This window comes from Danio rerio, chromosome 5 (assembly GCF_049306965.1).
Source record: "Danio rerio strain Tuebingen ecotype United States chromosome 5, GRCz12tu, whole genome shotgun sequence".
NCBI lineage: Eukaryota > Metazoa > Chordata > Actinopteri > Cypriniformes > Danionidae > Danio > Danio rerio.
In genome coordinates, this window is record NC_133180.1 from 69,846,187 (window position 1) to 69,862,500 (window position 16,314).

General features: G+C 36.5%; 1 protein-coding gene across 4 annotated transcripts in view; it reads right to left on the minus strand.

Annotated features, from left to right (window-relative positions):
* Nucleotides 1–548: 548 nt before the first annotated feature.
* The window catches only part of pappab (pregnancy-associated plasma protein A, pappalysin 1b), a 252,884-nt gene continuing 237,118 nt past the window's right edge, over nt 549–16,314 (minus strand). For 3 of the 4 annotated variants that reach the window (XM_073949695.1, XM_073949694.1, XM_009301935.5), the window contains one exon: nt 549–1,599. In XM_073949695.1, coding sequence (XP_073805796.1) covers nt 1,495–1,599 — 105 coding nt within the window. In that variant the 3' untranslated portion in view covers nt 549–1,494. 4 annotated transcript variants of the gene reach the window in all.

The following is a 16,314-nucleotide window of genomic DNA, read 5'->3' on the forward strand; positions in this document are numbered from 1 at the left end:
GGGACTAAGCCAAAAAGAAACTGAATGAATGACTAAGAAGATATGTTAATACATGTCTGTCAATCAATTTGGTGCCCGGGTAAACTGCATACCTACATCACGTTGCGGTGGGCCTCAAAATGGGAGGGATTTGGATCCTATTTTAACGTCAGGAAACTTAAAAAAGGAGAATTGTGTTTATATCACCCCAATATGTCTGTGGACACACTATTCCTACACAAAGCTCTGTCCAAACAGAGTACTAAAGTTAATTTTCATCATAGGTGCCCTTTAAATTAATAGTTTGAACAAACAGCAAACAATTTTTGGGGAGTTTATGAAAAATTCTATAAATAATCCAATTATTAATATTAAATGAAGAAATGTAAACACAAAAATAAAGATAGATCTAAATTTGTCCAAGAATGAACCCAAGACAGCCCAAGCATCAAAATAAAACCATCTTTGTTTATTTAAAGGGGAACTGGTTATATATATATATATATATATATATATATATATATATATATATATATATATATATATATATATATATATATATATATATATATATTTACTGTTTTCCTGTAAAGTTTATTAAACTGCATTTGCACCAGAGGTAAAATCCATGGCAGACTGCACCTAAACTGCCCATAGACAGAATTTGGCTGCATGGCCACAGCAGCAAAAACAAAACTAGCAGCAACAGCTGTGCTAACACAACTTCTTTCCCTCTCTTTCTGCTCTCACTGGATCAACACCTCCTCTGATGATTTTGGGCATCAGATTTGCGCATTAGTTGCTGATAAACAGCATTTTTTATGATTTAGGGCCACAGCAGCTGCACTCGTACATCTTCCTATGCACTGTGAAACATTCCCCAATCGTCCCTCGATGTTTCATACAGGCGCTGAGGTCGTGTTTTTTTTGTTTTTAGTTAGTAAGAGCAGCTCAAAATATTCAGACGAGTGCAAGCCATCTGTGTGACACAAATTTAGACTTGTATATATCCTCTTTCTGAACTTATACATGTATAAGAATGCAGAGATGTGAGAGCGAATGGCTAAACGGAGACATGGAGAGGTTTAAGGGGACATCCATTCACTTTAGTTTGGTAATTTTTGTCTCGTTTGGAATCTTTTCATGTATACCCCTTCCCATTATTTTTTTTTCTTCTTGCTCTAGATGAAAATCGCCATGGTTTGCGCTTTACAAATAATGATCAATGAAAGCAAACATTAAAAGAAAACAACGTCAGTCCAGGCGTATTTGATGGAGCCTTTGTTTGACGACATCTATGGTTGCTATTGCCGAACTTCCATGTTTTATATCCGTTGTGAAACCTGTTGTTGATGTGTTTAGTTGGGTTGTTTGCTTTTGAGTGTCATACCCTTTTGGGTTGTTGCTGTTTGATGAGGAAATGAGGGCATGTTTGAGTGCGGTGTGAGTGGAAAGGCCCTCCTATAAGCAGCATGTAGAGAAGAATGGTTTCCCAGCAGGCCGAGGGTACCCGGCTCAGCCGATGGACCGGTGACGGGCTCCTTTGTTGTTCTCCTGGGCATCTGGGTCTCGACATGCGCAGTCTTCTCGAAGGTCACATGACATGGGGAATGGAATCACCTGGAACAGACAAAAACAAAAACTTACACTTACAGTTCAAGTGACTCAAGTCTGATTTATTTCTCCCATGTAGCACAGATCGGTTATGGCCCATGCACGTGTAAGCAGGAACAAATCACATGGATTTCGATTTACTCAAATCAGATTCAGACCTTCAAACTTCAAACACACTTCAGCAGAGTCCCAAACCTTAAATCTCATACACAAGGACTTAAACAGCATTCATATTGTCATATAGCACATGTATTTAAGTATGTTAACGACAGCGAAAGAGCGCAATGTCTGCCAAAAAATAAAGTGATGTTTTGTACAGTTGGCCGTCAGTTTGGCAGGTCAGCCATCTTTTGTTTTGCAATAAAACACCAGCACATTTTGCTACTTTTGTTTGCAAAACACTTTGATTTTTGCTGATTATACATTTATAAACATTTTTAAAATATTTAAATTCTAGATTTACAAATTTTGACTATTTTTTTTTATTTGTGGCTAAGAAATAGCTATTGAGCTAATAACTTTTTTTTTGGTAGGGCCAGTGAAAATATTGGCAGGGCAGGTACAAATTTGAACCACTGGTCCGATCGGGCCAGTAGAAAAAATCCTTGAACCCTGGTAAACACTAAAAATGTTGATTAATCAGTCCAAATTTTGTAGGGTTAAAATAAAAAAATTTGAATCCAGCAGTTGTTTTTTCATATTTCACACCCATTTTGGTTGAAAACAATTCCAACTGTTGCTGAAGAGTCAGCAAGAACTACAAAAACTGATGGAAACAATTCTTTTTTTTGGGAGAACGCAATTGAAAACGATAACAAAATTGACCTTGGAAAACACAAAGGTGTCTTTTATTTAATTTTATCAAACATCAGTCATCATTATTCGTGCAGTTTAGTCAAATTAGACACGGTGAGAGCTGAATGTACCTAGAAGACCAAAGAACACCGTGCTCTAATTTTATAAAGAACATGATAATCCTGTCATTTAGTTCTAACTGTTCTACCATTTGGGGAAAAGTGGATGCGGAACACTGAAAAATCACAGTTTTTGGTCTGAACAAAAGCAAACAGTTTGTAATACCAATTTGTCGGCGAAAACACCCGTGTGTCCACAAATATCCCAGAAACGAAACTAATGTTTGGACCCATGCCTGCGACAGCTTGTTTTTACCTTTGATGTCAAACTGAAAGCGGTAGTCTTTCCCTTCCCTGTGAGCGATATATGTGTGCTCTGTCAAATCCGTGCGAGCGCAGAGTAAAAAACGTAAGAGTGTGTATATATGCATATAGAGGAACAAGGGATCTCTTGTGTTCAGAGCGCTGAGGGAAGGAATGCCCTCTCATTGCCCTGTGAAATACACAGGCCTTTCCTTTCGGTGTCCCCATCCACTGTAGGGGATTTTCCCAACTGTAAATCTAGTCCATTCATGGTGCCCGCAAACTCTGGCTGACAACATTCCCTCCATTGCCACACTCCTCATTACAACCGACCAACACTTCTCCAGTTGTTAAGTGTACGTGTGTGTGTCTCTTCAAAATGTTTTCGTTGCCCTCAGCCATCCCTGAATTGTTTCCAAGGAAAACAAACACAAACACTGCAAAACAAAAATCTCTCGTAAAAAAATTGTGTGCATTTTTTCTTTGCGTTTCAGCAGCGAGACTGCAGTATAAAGTCAAAACGCTGTCAATGAACACTTCATCAGAAGTGAGTTATACTTTAAATTGAGCATCTCAGATCAGAACTTTTTAGATGTTTTGTTGACCCAAGACTAGTTAACTAAAAAAGTTACATGAAATAATTATTAATTTGAAAAATTTAATAAAACCTAAATAATTACTTACATGGCAGACATTTTGTTAAAGTTTAATGTAATAAATAAACCAACAAACTGAAATTAAATTAGGGTAATACAAAATGAATCTATCCATCCATCCATCCATCCAGATAGATAGATAGTTAGATAGATAGATAGATAGATAGATAGATAGATAGATAGATAGATAGATAGATAGATAGATAGATAGATAGATAGATAGATAGATAGATAGATAGATAGATAGATAGATAGATAGATAGATAGATAGATAGATAGATAGATAGATAGATTGATTGATATATCGATAGATAGATCGATAGATAGATAGATAGATATATAGATAGATAGATAGACAGATAGATTGATTGATATATCGATAGATAGATCGATAGATTGACAGATAGATAGATAGATAGATAGATAGATAGATAGATAGATAGATAGATAGATAGATAGATAGATAGATAGATAGATAGATAGATAGATAGATAGATAGATAGATAGAAAGATCGATAGATACATAGATACATAGATAGATTGATATATCGATATATCGATAGATAGATAGATAGATAGATAGATAGATAGATAGACAGACAGACAGACAGACAGACAGACAGACAGACAGACAGACAGACAGACAGACAGACAGACAGACAGACAGACAGACAGACTAACGTTGCCTAGACCAAATTGGTTAGTTAATAAAATTACTACTTAAAAAAAAACTTTTCTGTTAAACAGCACTTTGAAAATATGACCCAGGAGGGCAAAAAAGTTTGCCTTTAACTGTGTAAACACTCAATCAATTCCTTTCCCAAACCCTACTTTATCAGGGGTCACCACAACGGAATGAATCACCAAGTACTCTGGCATATGTTTGACTGGTGGATAGCCCAGCACTGAGAGTGTTCAATCAATATGATATTATGAAACTAATATGATCTTCAAAGCAGAAATATTTCAAAATATTATTAAAAATAAACCTCGAGAATTAAACCTCTTCATAATAAATAAAAAAAACTGCTCTATATTTTTATACTTATTTATTCATTTTTCTTTGGCTTAGTCCTTTTATTCATCAGGTGCGGCCACAGCCGAATGAACCGCCAACCGATCCAGCATATGTTTTACACAGCGGATGCTTTTCCAGCTGCAACTCAGTACTGGGAAACACCCATACACACTTGTTCACACACCTACACCTATTTAGTTTATTCAATTCACCTATAGCGCATGTCTTGGACTGTTGGGGAAACCTATGCCAACACGGGGAGAACATGCAAACTTCACACAGAAATGGCAACTGACCGAACCAGAACTCAATCCAGCGACCTTCTTGCGTAGAGGTGACAGTGCTAACCACTGAGCAACTGTGACGCCCCCTACTTATACTAAGTGAGATAAACATTCAGCAGTTTATTACAGTCAAAGTCAAATATCTGATATAACAATACTACAAAATTGATTAAAACATTCAATAATTTCTATCAACTCTTAATTACTCAGTTTCACTTAAACATGCTATTTTTTAGATCTGAAAATATTTGTTTTTATATTATATTAAAATATCAAGTGTGATAACAATGGAAAGCTATTAGCACACCTCCTGAAACTGCAGCCACAGAACAAAAATCACACATGCATAGCAAAAACAGTGCAACATGCATTGCCCACCAAAGTTTCATTCTCAAAGTATTAGACCAGATATTTGTCCAGCTACACTTAATATGTCGCTTGCTTCCAAATAAATGACTTCTAAACGGACGTTAGATGACGCCAATGCAAGCAAACTTACTTTTAATGTTGAGTTCGTGCCCCTGAGACCATGACATCTGGATAGTATAAATATCAGCATTTCACAAGAGTCAGACAAACTCTGACATAAGCTTGAAGAAGTGAGGTTGAGAAGTCTGCAGGAAGACTTTGACAGTAAACTGAGCTGTCAAGTGCACTTTTCCTTCAGAAAACCTTGCAACCGCCGAATGTTCTCACAACATCTGACCTTTTCTGTATTGATGTCATTGGGATTGGAGGAGAGGGACTGCGAGTCCTCCAGTAGCCTCAGAAGTAATAAAAGCAGATTTGAGCAATCACCCGCAACAATCTAATGGCGCTTGTTCAAAAATGATATATATATATTTTTTTGGTGGCACAACAATGTTAGCATGTACAACTCTAACCTTTAAAGTCCATGCGAATTCAAAATTTGCAAAGTCTACACCTTCCCATCATAGTTTTTAATGTCTACACCTTCCCCAACCCCTAACTCAACCATCATAGTTATTAATGTCTACACTTTCCACAACCCTTAACTCAATGATCATAGGTTTTATTAACATCTACACCTTCCCCAACCCTTAACCCAACTATCATAGTCATTAACGTCTACACCTTCCCCAACTCTAAACCCAACCATTATAGTTATTAATGTCTACACATTCCCCAACCCTTAACCCAACAATCATAGTTATTAATGTCTACACCTACCACAACCCTAAACCCAACCATTGCAGTTATTAATGTCTATACCAACCACAACCCTTAAAGGGTCACGAAACACTAAAACACATTTTTTGAGCTGTTGACAGTCGTATATGTGTCCCACACTGCTAAAAACACAATTAGGACACCAATATTTCACTAAAAATGTGTAAATTGGTTGTTTTCGCTTTTTTTTAAGCAAATTTGTACTTCCGGTTTGAAACAAATTTTTGAAGCTGCGTCACAGTCATGAGATAATATTCCAGCGTGCAGACTGGGCGTCTGTACCTGAGTGTGCCTTATTATGTCTCAGAATTGACACAGAATTATGTCTCGAATTTGCTTGTAGTCTACTCTTCATAAAGACGCGGCTCTAGTTGCTGGTGATTGTCCTGTCTCTACAGATTTGGTAAGTGAGCGACCAGTGCTCTTTGTTTATTCAGTTTGAACTATTGTACCGAGTGTAAACATGTTAGCACCACAACCAAACTTTAACCTCGTGTAGGATTTTCACTGCATTTTGTGACCGAAATAACACACGCAGCTTTCTGACACTACCTGTCGTGTGCATCTAAGTTTCCGGGAAATGCTGAGGGTTTTTGTTCTCTCATTCGCCGTGCTGTATCAAACGTTGTATGAAAAATACACGCTTAGAGCAGTGTATGGGTTTTATGGCCCTTTAACCCAACAACCATAGTTATTGATGTCTACACCTACCACAACCCTAAACCCAACCATTGCAGTTATTAATGTCTATAACTACCACAACCCTTAACCCAACAATCATAGTTATTGATGTCTACACCTACCACAACCCTTAATCCAACCATCAGTCGTTTACATCTACACCTTCCCCAACCCTAAACCCAACCATTGCAGTTTTTAACGTACAGCTGCGAGTTGCGAAGGCTTTCATACTTGACATGGTCGCCATTGTACTGTTATTTGCAACCACAGGGGGCGACCCCGAGTAGGCTAACAGTCATGACAAAATGGATGAAGAAGTCAGCGAGTGGAGCTGCATGGTGGAGTTGCTAAATGAATGTATATAATGTAACAAATGAATTGGTTGTGGATAAATTTGGAGAAAACCCATGAAAATATTTGGTAAAAATGTTCTCTGGTAAGTATGGTAAGCCAACAACATCTCGTTGTAACATGGTTTAGCAGATAGATACACATGAAAAAAGTGGCTGATGAGTAGTTTAACGCATAGGATTCATTGGTTTCAATTCTACTCAGCAAGATTTAGAACTGTGTTCAACACAAATCTGGAGAACTTTGGTAGAAAATTGTTTAGCGTCTCTCCTAAACATCAAATAGGAGCAAAATTCGTTCTCCCGTCATGACCTCACCTCTAAAATGGAAGACCTCATCATTACAAGGCACGGATTCAAATCCTGGTCATCCTCAAGTCCAACAAACTAATAGGATACTTTGTGTCAATGTTGCTTTTCTGTCTGCTCGTAGCACGTCAGAGGCCCGGGTTAGTTTTTCCTAATTGCTCTGTGGGGCTGCTGAAGGCAGTTATCCGCTATTGATGGTGCATTTGGGAGGAAAAGACCTTGGCTGACAACAGCTCTGACAAATACAAGCAATGTATACTGTGAGTTATTGGAACACTGGATTGAAAAACACACAGTCCTTCCAAAGAAACAATGAAAACAGCCCACTGAAGACCACCGAAAACAACACAGAACTCCAGTGGAAGTGTCTCAGCGAGGCCACCGAATTCTGTTTACTAAATCCAATAAACCATCAAATGGGGGGGAGGAATCAAAACATTATTTCACGGGCTGTCTCTTATGACCCGAAATGCCCCAGATCTACAGTAAGTGTCCTTTTTCAGGCCATCGTGCAAGATGATATCTTTGTAGCTCCCACACAAAATAAAAGCAAAACACAGGCATCTGCCAAAGAAGGAACTGAAAGGATACACATACTGTACAAAAATACTATGAAAATTGTAACTTTAGCACACAATAAACAAGGTTTATTGCTTTGAAAATATTTATTGGAAGGCTTAAAGCAATATTCCTCTTACAAATGCTACTGACTAACTGTAACCGTCTGATGTTTTCTTCTAAACTTTTGGCAGTTTTTTCGTTGAATATTTTGGGGATCAATATGGTTTTGGATGCTATTGAAATTCAAGTTTTGTTTTATTTATAAGACACCTAAATACTTTAAATACATGTTCTTAAAAAGTTTTGTATAAATCAATTCACAGAAGCAGAGCAATATATATATTTATATATATATATTTATATATATATATATATAATATTAATAATTAATAATTTGTCCCAAAATTGGTTTTTAAAAAATTGAAAACTGCTTTTATTCTAGCCGAAATAAAACAAATAAGACTTCCTCCAAAAGAAAAAAATATTATCAGACATACTGTAAAAATATCCTTGCTCTGTTAAACATCATTTGGGAAATATTAAAAAAGAAAAAAAAATCAAAAGGGAGCTAATAATTCTGACTTCAACTGTATATATATATATATATATATATATATATATATATATATATATATATATATATATATATATATATATATATATATATATATATATATATATATATATCTTGCAGAATAATTCAATTTTTCAACTAAAGAGCATTTATCATTATCATCCTAATATATTTGTTTTGATATGAGCATTTTCTATCAGGCTCCTCTGATTAGGTTGTGTTCATTTTATATGTGATGAGGTTATTAGCTGGTAATGTCACAATGTAGATTTTCTTTTTTTGTCAAAACCAGCTAAATCCACTTGTGGTTTTTATGCAAAACCCTTTAAGTCCACCTATTGGGACAAGAGAGTGTAATTAGTTGAAAATCACTAAAGATGCAAAGAGAGATTATTTTACAAAACATAAAACACATTACACAAACCAGCTGAAATGAAAAATACATCTGTCAAGAAAGTGGCGGTTCATTCCACTGTGGTAACCCCTGATAAACCAGGGACTGCATTGTCTATTAATTTAAAAAAATTATGTATTGATTTCATAAAAATAATGTATAGTTTTAAACACTGTATTTATCTTTTAAAAATAGCTTCCATTAGCAAATAAAACGAAGGTAGGCCTTCTGTGCAAAAAAAATAAGATGTCTCTCAGAAGCTGTCATTTATTTATCCTTACTATACTCAAGATCTTGGTCTCTTTTTCGTCTTGTTTATCCTCATAGCATGTATGTGGGTTAAAAGAACGGCATCTTAACTCTGTCTTTCGTAAAATGGAGTTGCTGTTTAATGTTTAGCTATAGTATATCAGACTCATTCAAAGTAGTGTTGCTGTGTTAACAAATGTTATGAATGCATGTTACACTTCTGACTGCACTGTGTTTTCTTTTTCTTATAATGCACAGAGTTTTGAGGAAAGAGACATTTTCATTTGCCATTCACTGACAGTCGGACAGGCTCATGCAGTTCATTAAACTTCATCTTTTAAAATTGAAGTTGAAAGGGGAATAAAACAGCCTCCTCATAAAGCCGGCATATCAGCGCGCTGCTACATTGAAACCATGTGATTTGATTTGCGTCTTCTGATTGGTTCTCGGGATCAAGCGGCTTTTGCTCTCAAAGGCAAGTGGCGTTTAGAGGCTTTTGCAAACAAACTGTTATTTCTGAATGTGCTGAAGCTGCGATTTGGATGATTTTAAACAAAACTATTTGTTGAACTTGTACTATGTGCCTAAAATTCACTCAATGTCATTATCTCATTTTTAGCGAAAATGGCGTTTAGCAGCTTTTGCATCTGAATTCTTCATATATATATATATATATATATATATATATATATATATATATATATATATATATATATATATATATATATATATATTTACAGTTGAAGTCAGAATTATTAGCCCCCTTTTGATTTTTTTTCTTTTTTAAATATTTCACAAATGATGTTTAACAGAGCAAGGAAATTTTCACAGTATGTCTGATAATATTTTTTCTTCTGGAGGAAGTCTTATTCGTTTTATTTCGGCTAGAATAAAAGCAGTTTTAAATTTTTTAAAAACCATTTTTTTTTCGATAGTCTACAGAACAAACCATCATTATACAATTATTGCCTAATTACCCTAACCTGCCTAGTTCACCTTATTAACCTAGTTAAGCCTTTAAATGTTACTTTAAACTGTACAGAGGTATCTTGAAAAATATCAAGTAAAATATTATTTACTGTCATCATGGCAAAAATAAAATAAATCAGTTATTAGAAATAGGTTTCTTAAACTATTATGCTTAGAAATGTGCTGAAACAATCTTATTTCTATTAAACAGAAATTTGATAAAAAAATAAACAGGGGCGCTAATAAGTCAGGGGGGCTAATAATTCTGAAATCAACTGTATATAAATATATATATATATATATATATATATATATATATATATATATATATATATATATATATATATATATATATAAAATAAAAATAAAAACTACTGTTATAGACGTCTACACGCAAAGAAAAAACTATTAATAAGCCAAACTAGAGGTCTGCATTCACGTGTCGCGGGAGCCGGGGGAGCCGCGGGACCCAACTAGATTTCTGCGGCGCAGGAATAAATTCCTAAATAAAGTGCGGGAGCAGTCGGTAACTGGTTTATTTTGGATGTGAGCGGGCCATCTAGCAATATCGCTCCCGACTCTCGAGCGAGCGAGCACATGTATGTGTGTGAATGAGACAGCTTGATGCTGTGTTTAGCTTGTTTGTTGCTGTATGTGTGTGTGCGTGTGTGTGTGTGTGTGTGTGTGTGTGAATGAGAGAGAGAGCTTTGTCTGTGTGTGTGTGCTTGGTGCTTGTGTGTGTGTGTGTGTGTGTGTGTGTGTGTGTGTGTGTGTGTGTTTTTATACAGACAGCTTGTTATAGGCATGGGGCAGGTCGGGCAGCGGGACAACAGATGCTGAATATAAGCGGGAGCGGTTGGGTTCGGTCTAAAACCTGGCGTTAGCGGGATTCAAAATTTAGTCCCGCACAGATCTCCAAGCCAGACAACGCGGACCGGATGATTAGCAGGTCCTCAGCTTATGCCAGAAACCAATAGATGCCAGAAAACATAGATATGCTGATATTTCTTTTCAAAAATGTTAAATCCCAGCACAGTTCCAGTTTTAGTTTGTTTATGTTAATAAGTCCTCTTTAGTTTGTATCAATCTTTTTTAATCTTTTATTTATTTTTAAAATAGCGATTTGGTTATAGTAGAAAATATATTTTGCAAAAATGTGCAGCATTGAAGAGAAAAATGAAAGGGTTCTTCACCTTAAATGTGTTTAAAATAATTTTGTTAAAAATAGTGACTAAATAGTGGATCGTAAGATCTGTATTGTGAATCGTATCGAATCGTGAGTTAGGTGAATTGTTACATCCCTACATGCACATGATTTCATGAGTACAAAATCATGTGTGTACACAAGAAGTGCACTGTACTAAATCATTTAAATGTAAGTACACCGTAATTAATGCTACTTAATATAAAGTGGGACCTTAATTTATTATGTACTTCTTGCAATAGCGCCTCATTTCACCTTCAGATATGAACTTCAAACTCTGTGTGGCATAGATTTAACAAGGTAGAATGCATCTGAGTGTTCCTCAGAGATTTTGGTCTATGTTTGTATAACAGCATCATGTAGTTCTTGCAGAGATGTCCAATTTAAAATGTCAAATTCAATATCAGTTAAATCACATTTTTCCAAATTCTGATACTTAAGCAAGTTGTCATAGCTGCCATTATAGAAGCAGTTGAACAGGACCTGTTCACCGGTAATTCACTGAGGTATCACTCACAAATACACTCGAAGATTACAGTATTACTAACATCTACTTTTAAAGGGATAGTTCACCCTAAAATGAAATTTTACCATCATTTACCTTTCTCTCAACTTGTTACAAACCTGTTTGAGTTTCTTTCTTCTGTTGAACACTAATAAAGACATACTGAAGAATGTTGGAAAGCAGCAGTCATTGACTTCAATGGTATTTTTTGACTTCTATGTCTAAGCAAGGGTCAGTGGCTTTTGCTTTCCAGCTTTCTTCAGAATATATTGTACTGTGTTCGACAGAAGAAATAAACATACAGTACACTTTTAAAACTACCTGAGGGTGAGTAATTAGTAGAGACATTTTCTATCCTTTTAACATTTTTCATAGTGATTGAGAACATTATAGTGTCGGTAGTAATTAGTTCACAGCATCATAGTGAATGTAGTGTAGAAATGTTAGGAACAGTTCTGTTTACGTACAGTAATCATGCTACATGTGCAATTTAACAGCTTCTTTAGAAAATGAAGTTAGAATCCTGTTCAATTCTGCTCAGAAAATAAAAAAACACCAGTTTGCACTACATATTTATTACATTTTTACTGAAAATATCTTTGAAAAGATCATCTGAGATAGGGTCTTTAACACCTGAAACACTTTAAAATGACATCTAAAAGATGAAAATCTTAAATACAAAATGACACCAGGCAGACATACAGAGGAAGACAAGATGATTAGCCTGCCTGTGAATAATAATAAAAGTAATATTTAACAGAGCAAGGACATTTTTTGTAGTATTTACTATAATATTTTTCTTCTAAAGAAAGTCTGGCTGGAATAAAAGCACTTAAATTTGATTTTTTTAAATATTTTTTATTGTCAATATTATTTAAATATTTTCCCCCCAATTGGCTACAAAACAAACCGCTGTTGTCCAATCATTTGAGTAGGGTCTATCTGCGGACTGCAAGACAGGGGCGTAACATGAAGGGGGCGTAACTTGTAGTAGAGGTGTAACTTGAAGTTGGGCAAAACTTGAAGTTATGGAGACCCACATGTCAAAACTATGTTGTCGGCAAGTCGGCACTGTTCTTCAGTTATTAACGTCTACACCTACTCCACACCTGAACCCAACCATCACAGTTATTAACGCCTATACTAATCCCAACCCTAAACCCAACCATCATCATTATTACACCTTCCTAAACTCTAAACACAACCATCATAGTTATTAATGTCTACACCTTCCCCAACCCTAAGCCCAACCATCACAGCTATTCACATCTACTATACACCTTCCCCAAACCCAACCATAATAGTTTTTAATGTCTACACCTTTTCCAACCCTAAACCCAATCATCAAAGTTATTAATATCTACACCGACCACAAACCTAAACCCAACCATCATCATCAATATCTACACCTTCCTCAAAGTTAAACCATCCATCATAGTTATTAAGGTCTACACCTTCCCCAACCCTTAACCCAACCATCATAGATATTAACATCTACACCTTCCCCAACCCTTAACCCAACCATCATAGATATTAACATCTACACCTTCCCCAAACCTAAACCCAACCATCATAGTTTTTAACGTCTTCACCTTCACCAAACCTAAACCCAACCATCACAGTTTTTAACCTCTACACCTTCCCGGCCCTAAAACCAATCATCACAGTTATTAACGTCTACACCTTCCCCAAATCTAAACCCAAAGATCATAGATATTAATGTACATTTCCGTCATCTTTCCAACAACATTTTGTTGTGACATCTCCTATGGTTTAATGGGATCTCGATAACTGCAAGTTACGTCTCTAACTTACTACAAATTACGCCCCTGTCTGTAGAAAGAAACACTTGAATCATTTGCTTAATTAACCATTGCTAGTTAACCTAAAATTTTATTTAATTTATTCTTTAACTACAAAAATGTCAGACATACAGTTACAAGCAATATTATAAGCCCTAATGTGAATTGTCAATTCTTTTCCAAATATTATATCATTAAATGATATTCAACAGAGTGAGGAAACTTTTACAGTATTTACTACAATATTTTTTTTCTAGAGAAAGTCTTGTTACTTGTTTTTGTGTTTGTCTGAGGTAATTAGTCTACCAAAATGTGTATATTTCATACAAAGCGTGAAGCTTTCTTGTCCACTGACAAGCGGTTTTCAATTGGACGCCTGGAAAATGTGAGTGCCTGCAATATGCACCTACGAATATGTGTGCACAAGCCACGCGCCTCCATCAGAAATAACAAACTTGCACATGCAAAAGATAGGATATGTGAACGGCCCCATATGCAGCTACACTTCTCTTCACATTCAGAAGATACCTTCACTTCCGATCCTGCACAAAAAAAGTTGGACCGCTGTGTTTTTAGGGGCCGGTGTCCTCCTTGGTGACGAGTGTTGTCATAGAATGCTTTCTGTTCAAGTTCTTTAACAAGTGCCGAGTTAAAAGCAGTTGAAAGTACGTTAGAGACTGGACATATACCGCATTTCACAGCAATTTTTGTTTTTATACTCCACTTGACTCCACAGTTTATATTTCCACTTGAAGCAGCAAAAACTCGTCTGCAGCTATTTCAGCTGGTGTTCTCCAACAATTTAAAAGTGCATGCTTATTAACTGACATTGCAGCAAAAAACGTTATTTAAAAGAAGCTTTTTTTTAAATCTATATTTGTAACGTAAGTAACACAATTACACTGACTTTAGTAACTATAGTCAAATTACACAAATGTAAAAATAATTTGTTACTTGACTGCATTCCCCAAAAATGCGATTAGAATACAGTAATGCGTTACAGTGGAACACATTACACCCAACTCTGTTTGTAACACAGTGAACGGCGAAACCTATTGCACAAGCTTGCGATTCCGGTCTGTCACATTCACAAGCATTTAAATGGAGGTCTATGGGGCGAAAAGTGCAGTGTGACGGTGGCTTTAGACCTTTAAGTGAAGTTTAACTTTAAACTAATTTCGAGAGGAGCACGTGCTCGTGATTGACCCAGCTGGCCCACATTAGCTAATCATGATCCTTCTATCAAAGGATCCTAAGTCACTATTTATATCCTTATTTCATTTCTACAACTATCTTCGTCTGGAAGAACCGCCCCACCCCCCTCTTCCACCCTTATCCAGAATAGGTGGCACGGTGGCCCAGTGACTAGAACTGTTGCCTCACAGCAAGAATACCAATGGCGTTGGGTCCTCGCTGGGCCATCTGGTATTTTTGTGCGGAGTTTGCATGTTCTCCCCCGTGTCTGCGTGGGTTTCCCCCAGGTTCCCCGGTTTCCTCCCACCGTCCAAATATGCTCTATATTATAGATAGACTAAATCTTTTTTCGAACGTCTTCCTCTCAGGAAGTTCACCTTGGCCTCAGCAGCAGGGGAGCTTGAGATTGACTGAGCTCAATTTCCCCTCGCCTTGCGAAAGAGGGATACCCTGGGCTTGAGGATCCCTTGAGCTCAGGGCTCTCTCCTGGGACAGCACGCCAAACAAGCTATTTACATATCATGAGCTGTGAAGCTGAATACTTTAGTATCTTGCTAAATAACTAGTGAAATATAATGTACTGTCATGTTGGCAAAGGCAAAATAAAAACAACATATTGTTTTTAAAACGATTACGTTTGAAAAAAATCTCCTAGTTAAACATCCCTGTGAATTATTTTTATTAATTTTGTACTTGAAATGCAAACTAAAATATTGCAAATGTTTCTTCCCTTTTCAATATAGAAGCCCAAACTCCTTATTTTCAAGCCTTTATTAACAGAGTTCAAGACTGACAACGTATCGGTCAGCAGCTCTGGCTCTGAGAGGATGAGGATGCGCAGTTGGTTTTATTATTTGCTTGGGTAATCCTTTGGCATGACAAAGCAAACGGCCCCCCGAGTTTACGTGTTTCGATATGATTTACAGCTGTATTTAAATGTTAGGGGTTGAGTTCCAACTGCCGCTTCTAGACCTTTCACAACAACTTGTGTATTCTGCCGGGAAATGCGTCATCACACATGCCAACTTTTTTTTTTTTGGTTTTGGCTCCACGCGTGGGCTAGAGCGATCCAGTGTGCTTCCAGAGTTCGCTGTTGTAACTTTGGAGAAGTTACTTCATTCTTTGTCTGTCAAAAGAGAAGTTCACTTTCTCTGGCAGCCAGGAAAACTTGCTCAAGGAAAAAGTAAGGGAGGATCAAGTGAAAGTGGATGACAAGTCCATTGGAAAAAAAAGAACACTACACAAGCGTGCAGAAAAGGGATATTTACCACCCTCGAGATTAAACGCACGTATCTCGCGCTTTGTTGGAAAGTCCATATGGAAATGCTATATGCAACCGTTTGTTGCCATGGCTTCGGAAAAACACCCAAACATATATGTGCGTGCTTCATCTACAGTACAAACGTCTACAAATGCATTGTGGCTATAGGGTTCACAGAGTTTCCCCCCGCTTGTGTGGGTGTCCTTAAAAGTTTCCTCTCTGAGGAGATAATTATTACAATGCAAGACGTATTACCCTGTCGGAATTTGTAGATTACAGAGTTTACGATGTGTAAATACTAGAGTTAAAATGTTCTTGTTGCAATTAATTGCGCATGGTTTATATGGTTTATACAATATTAT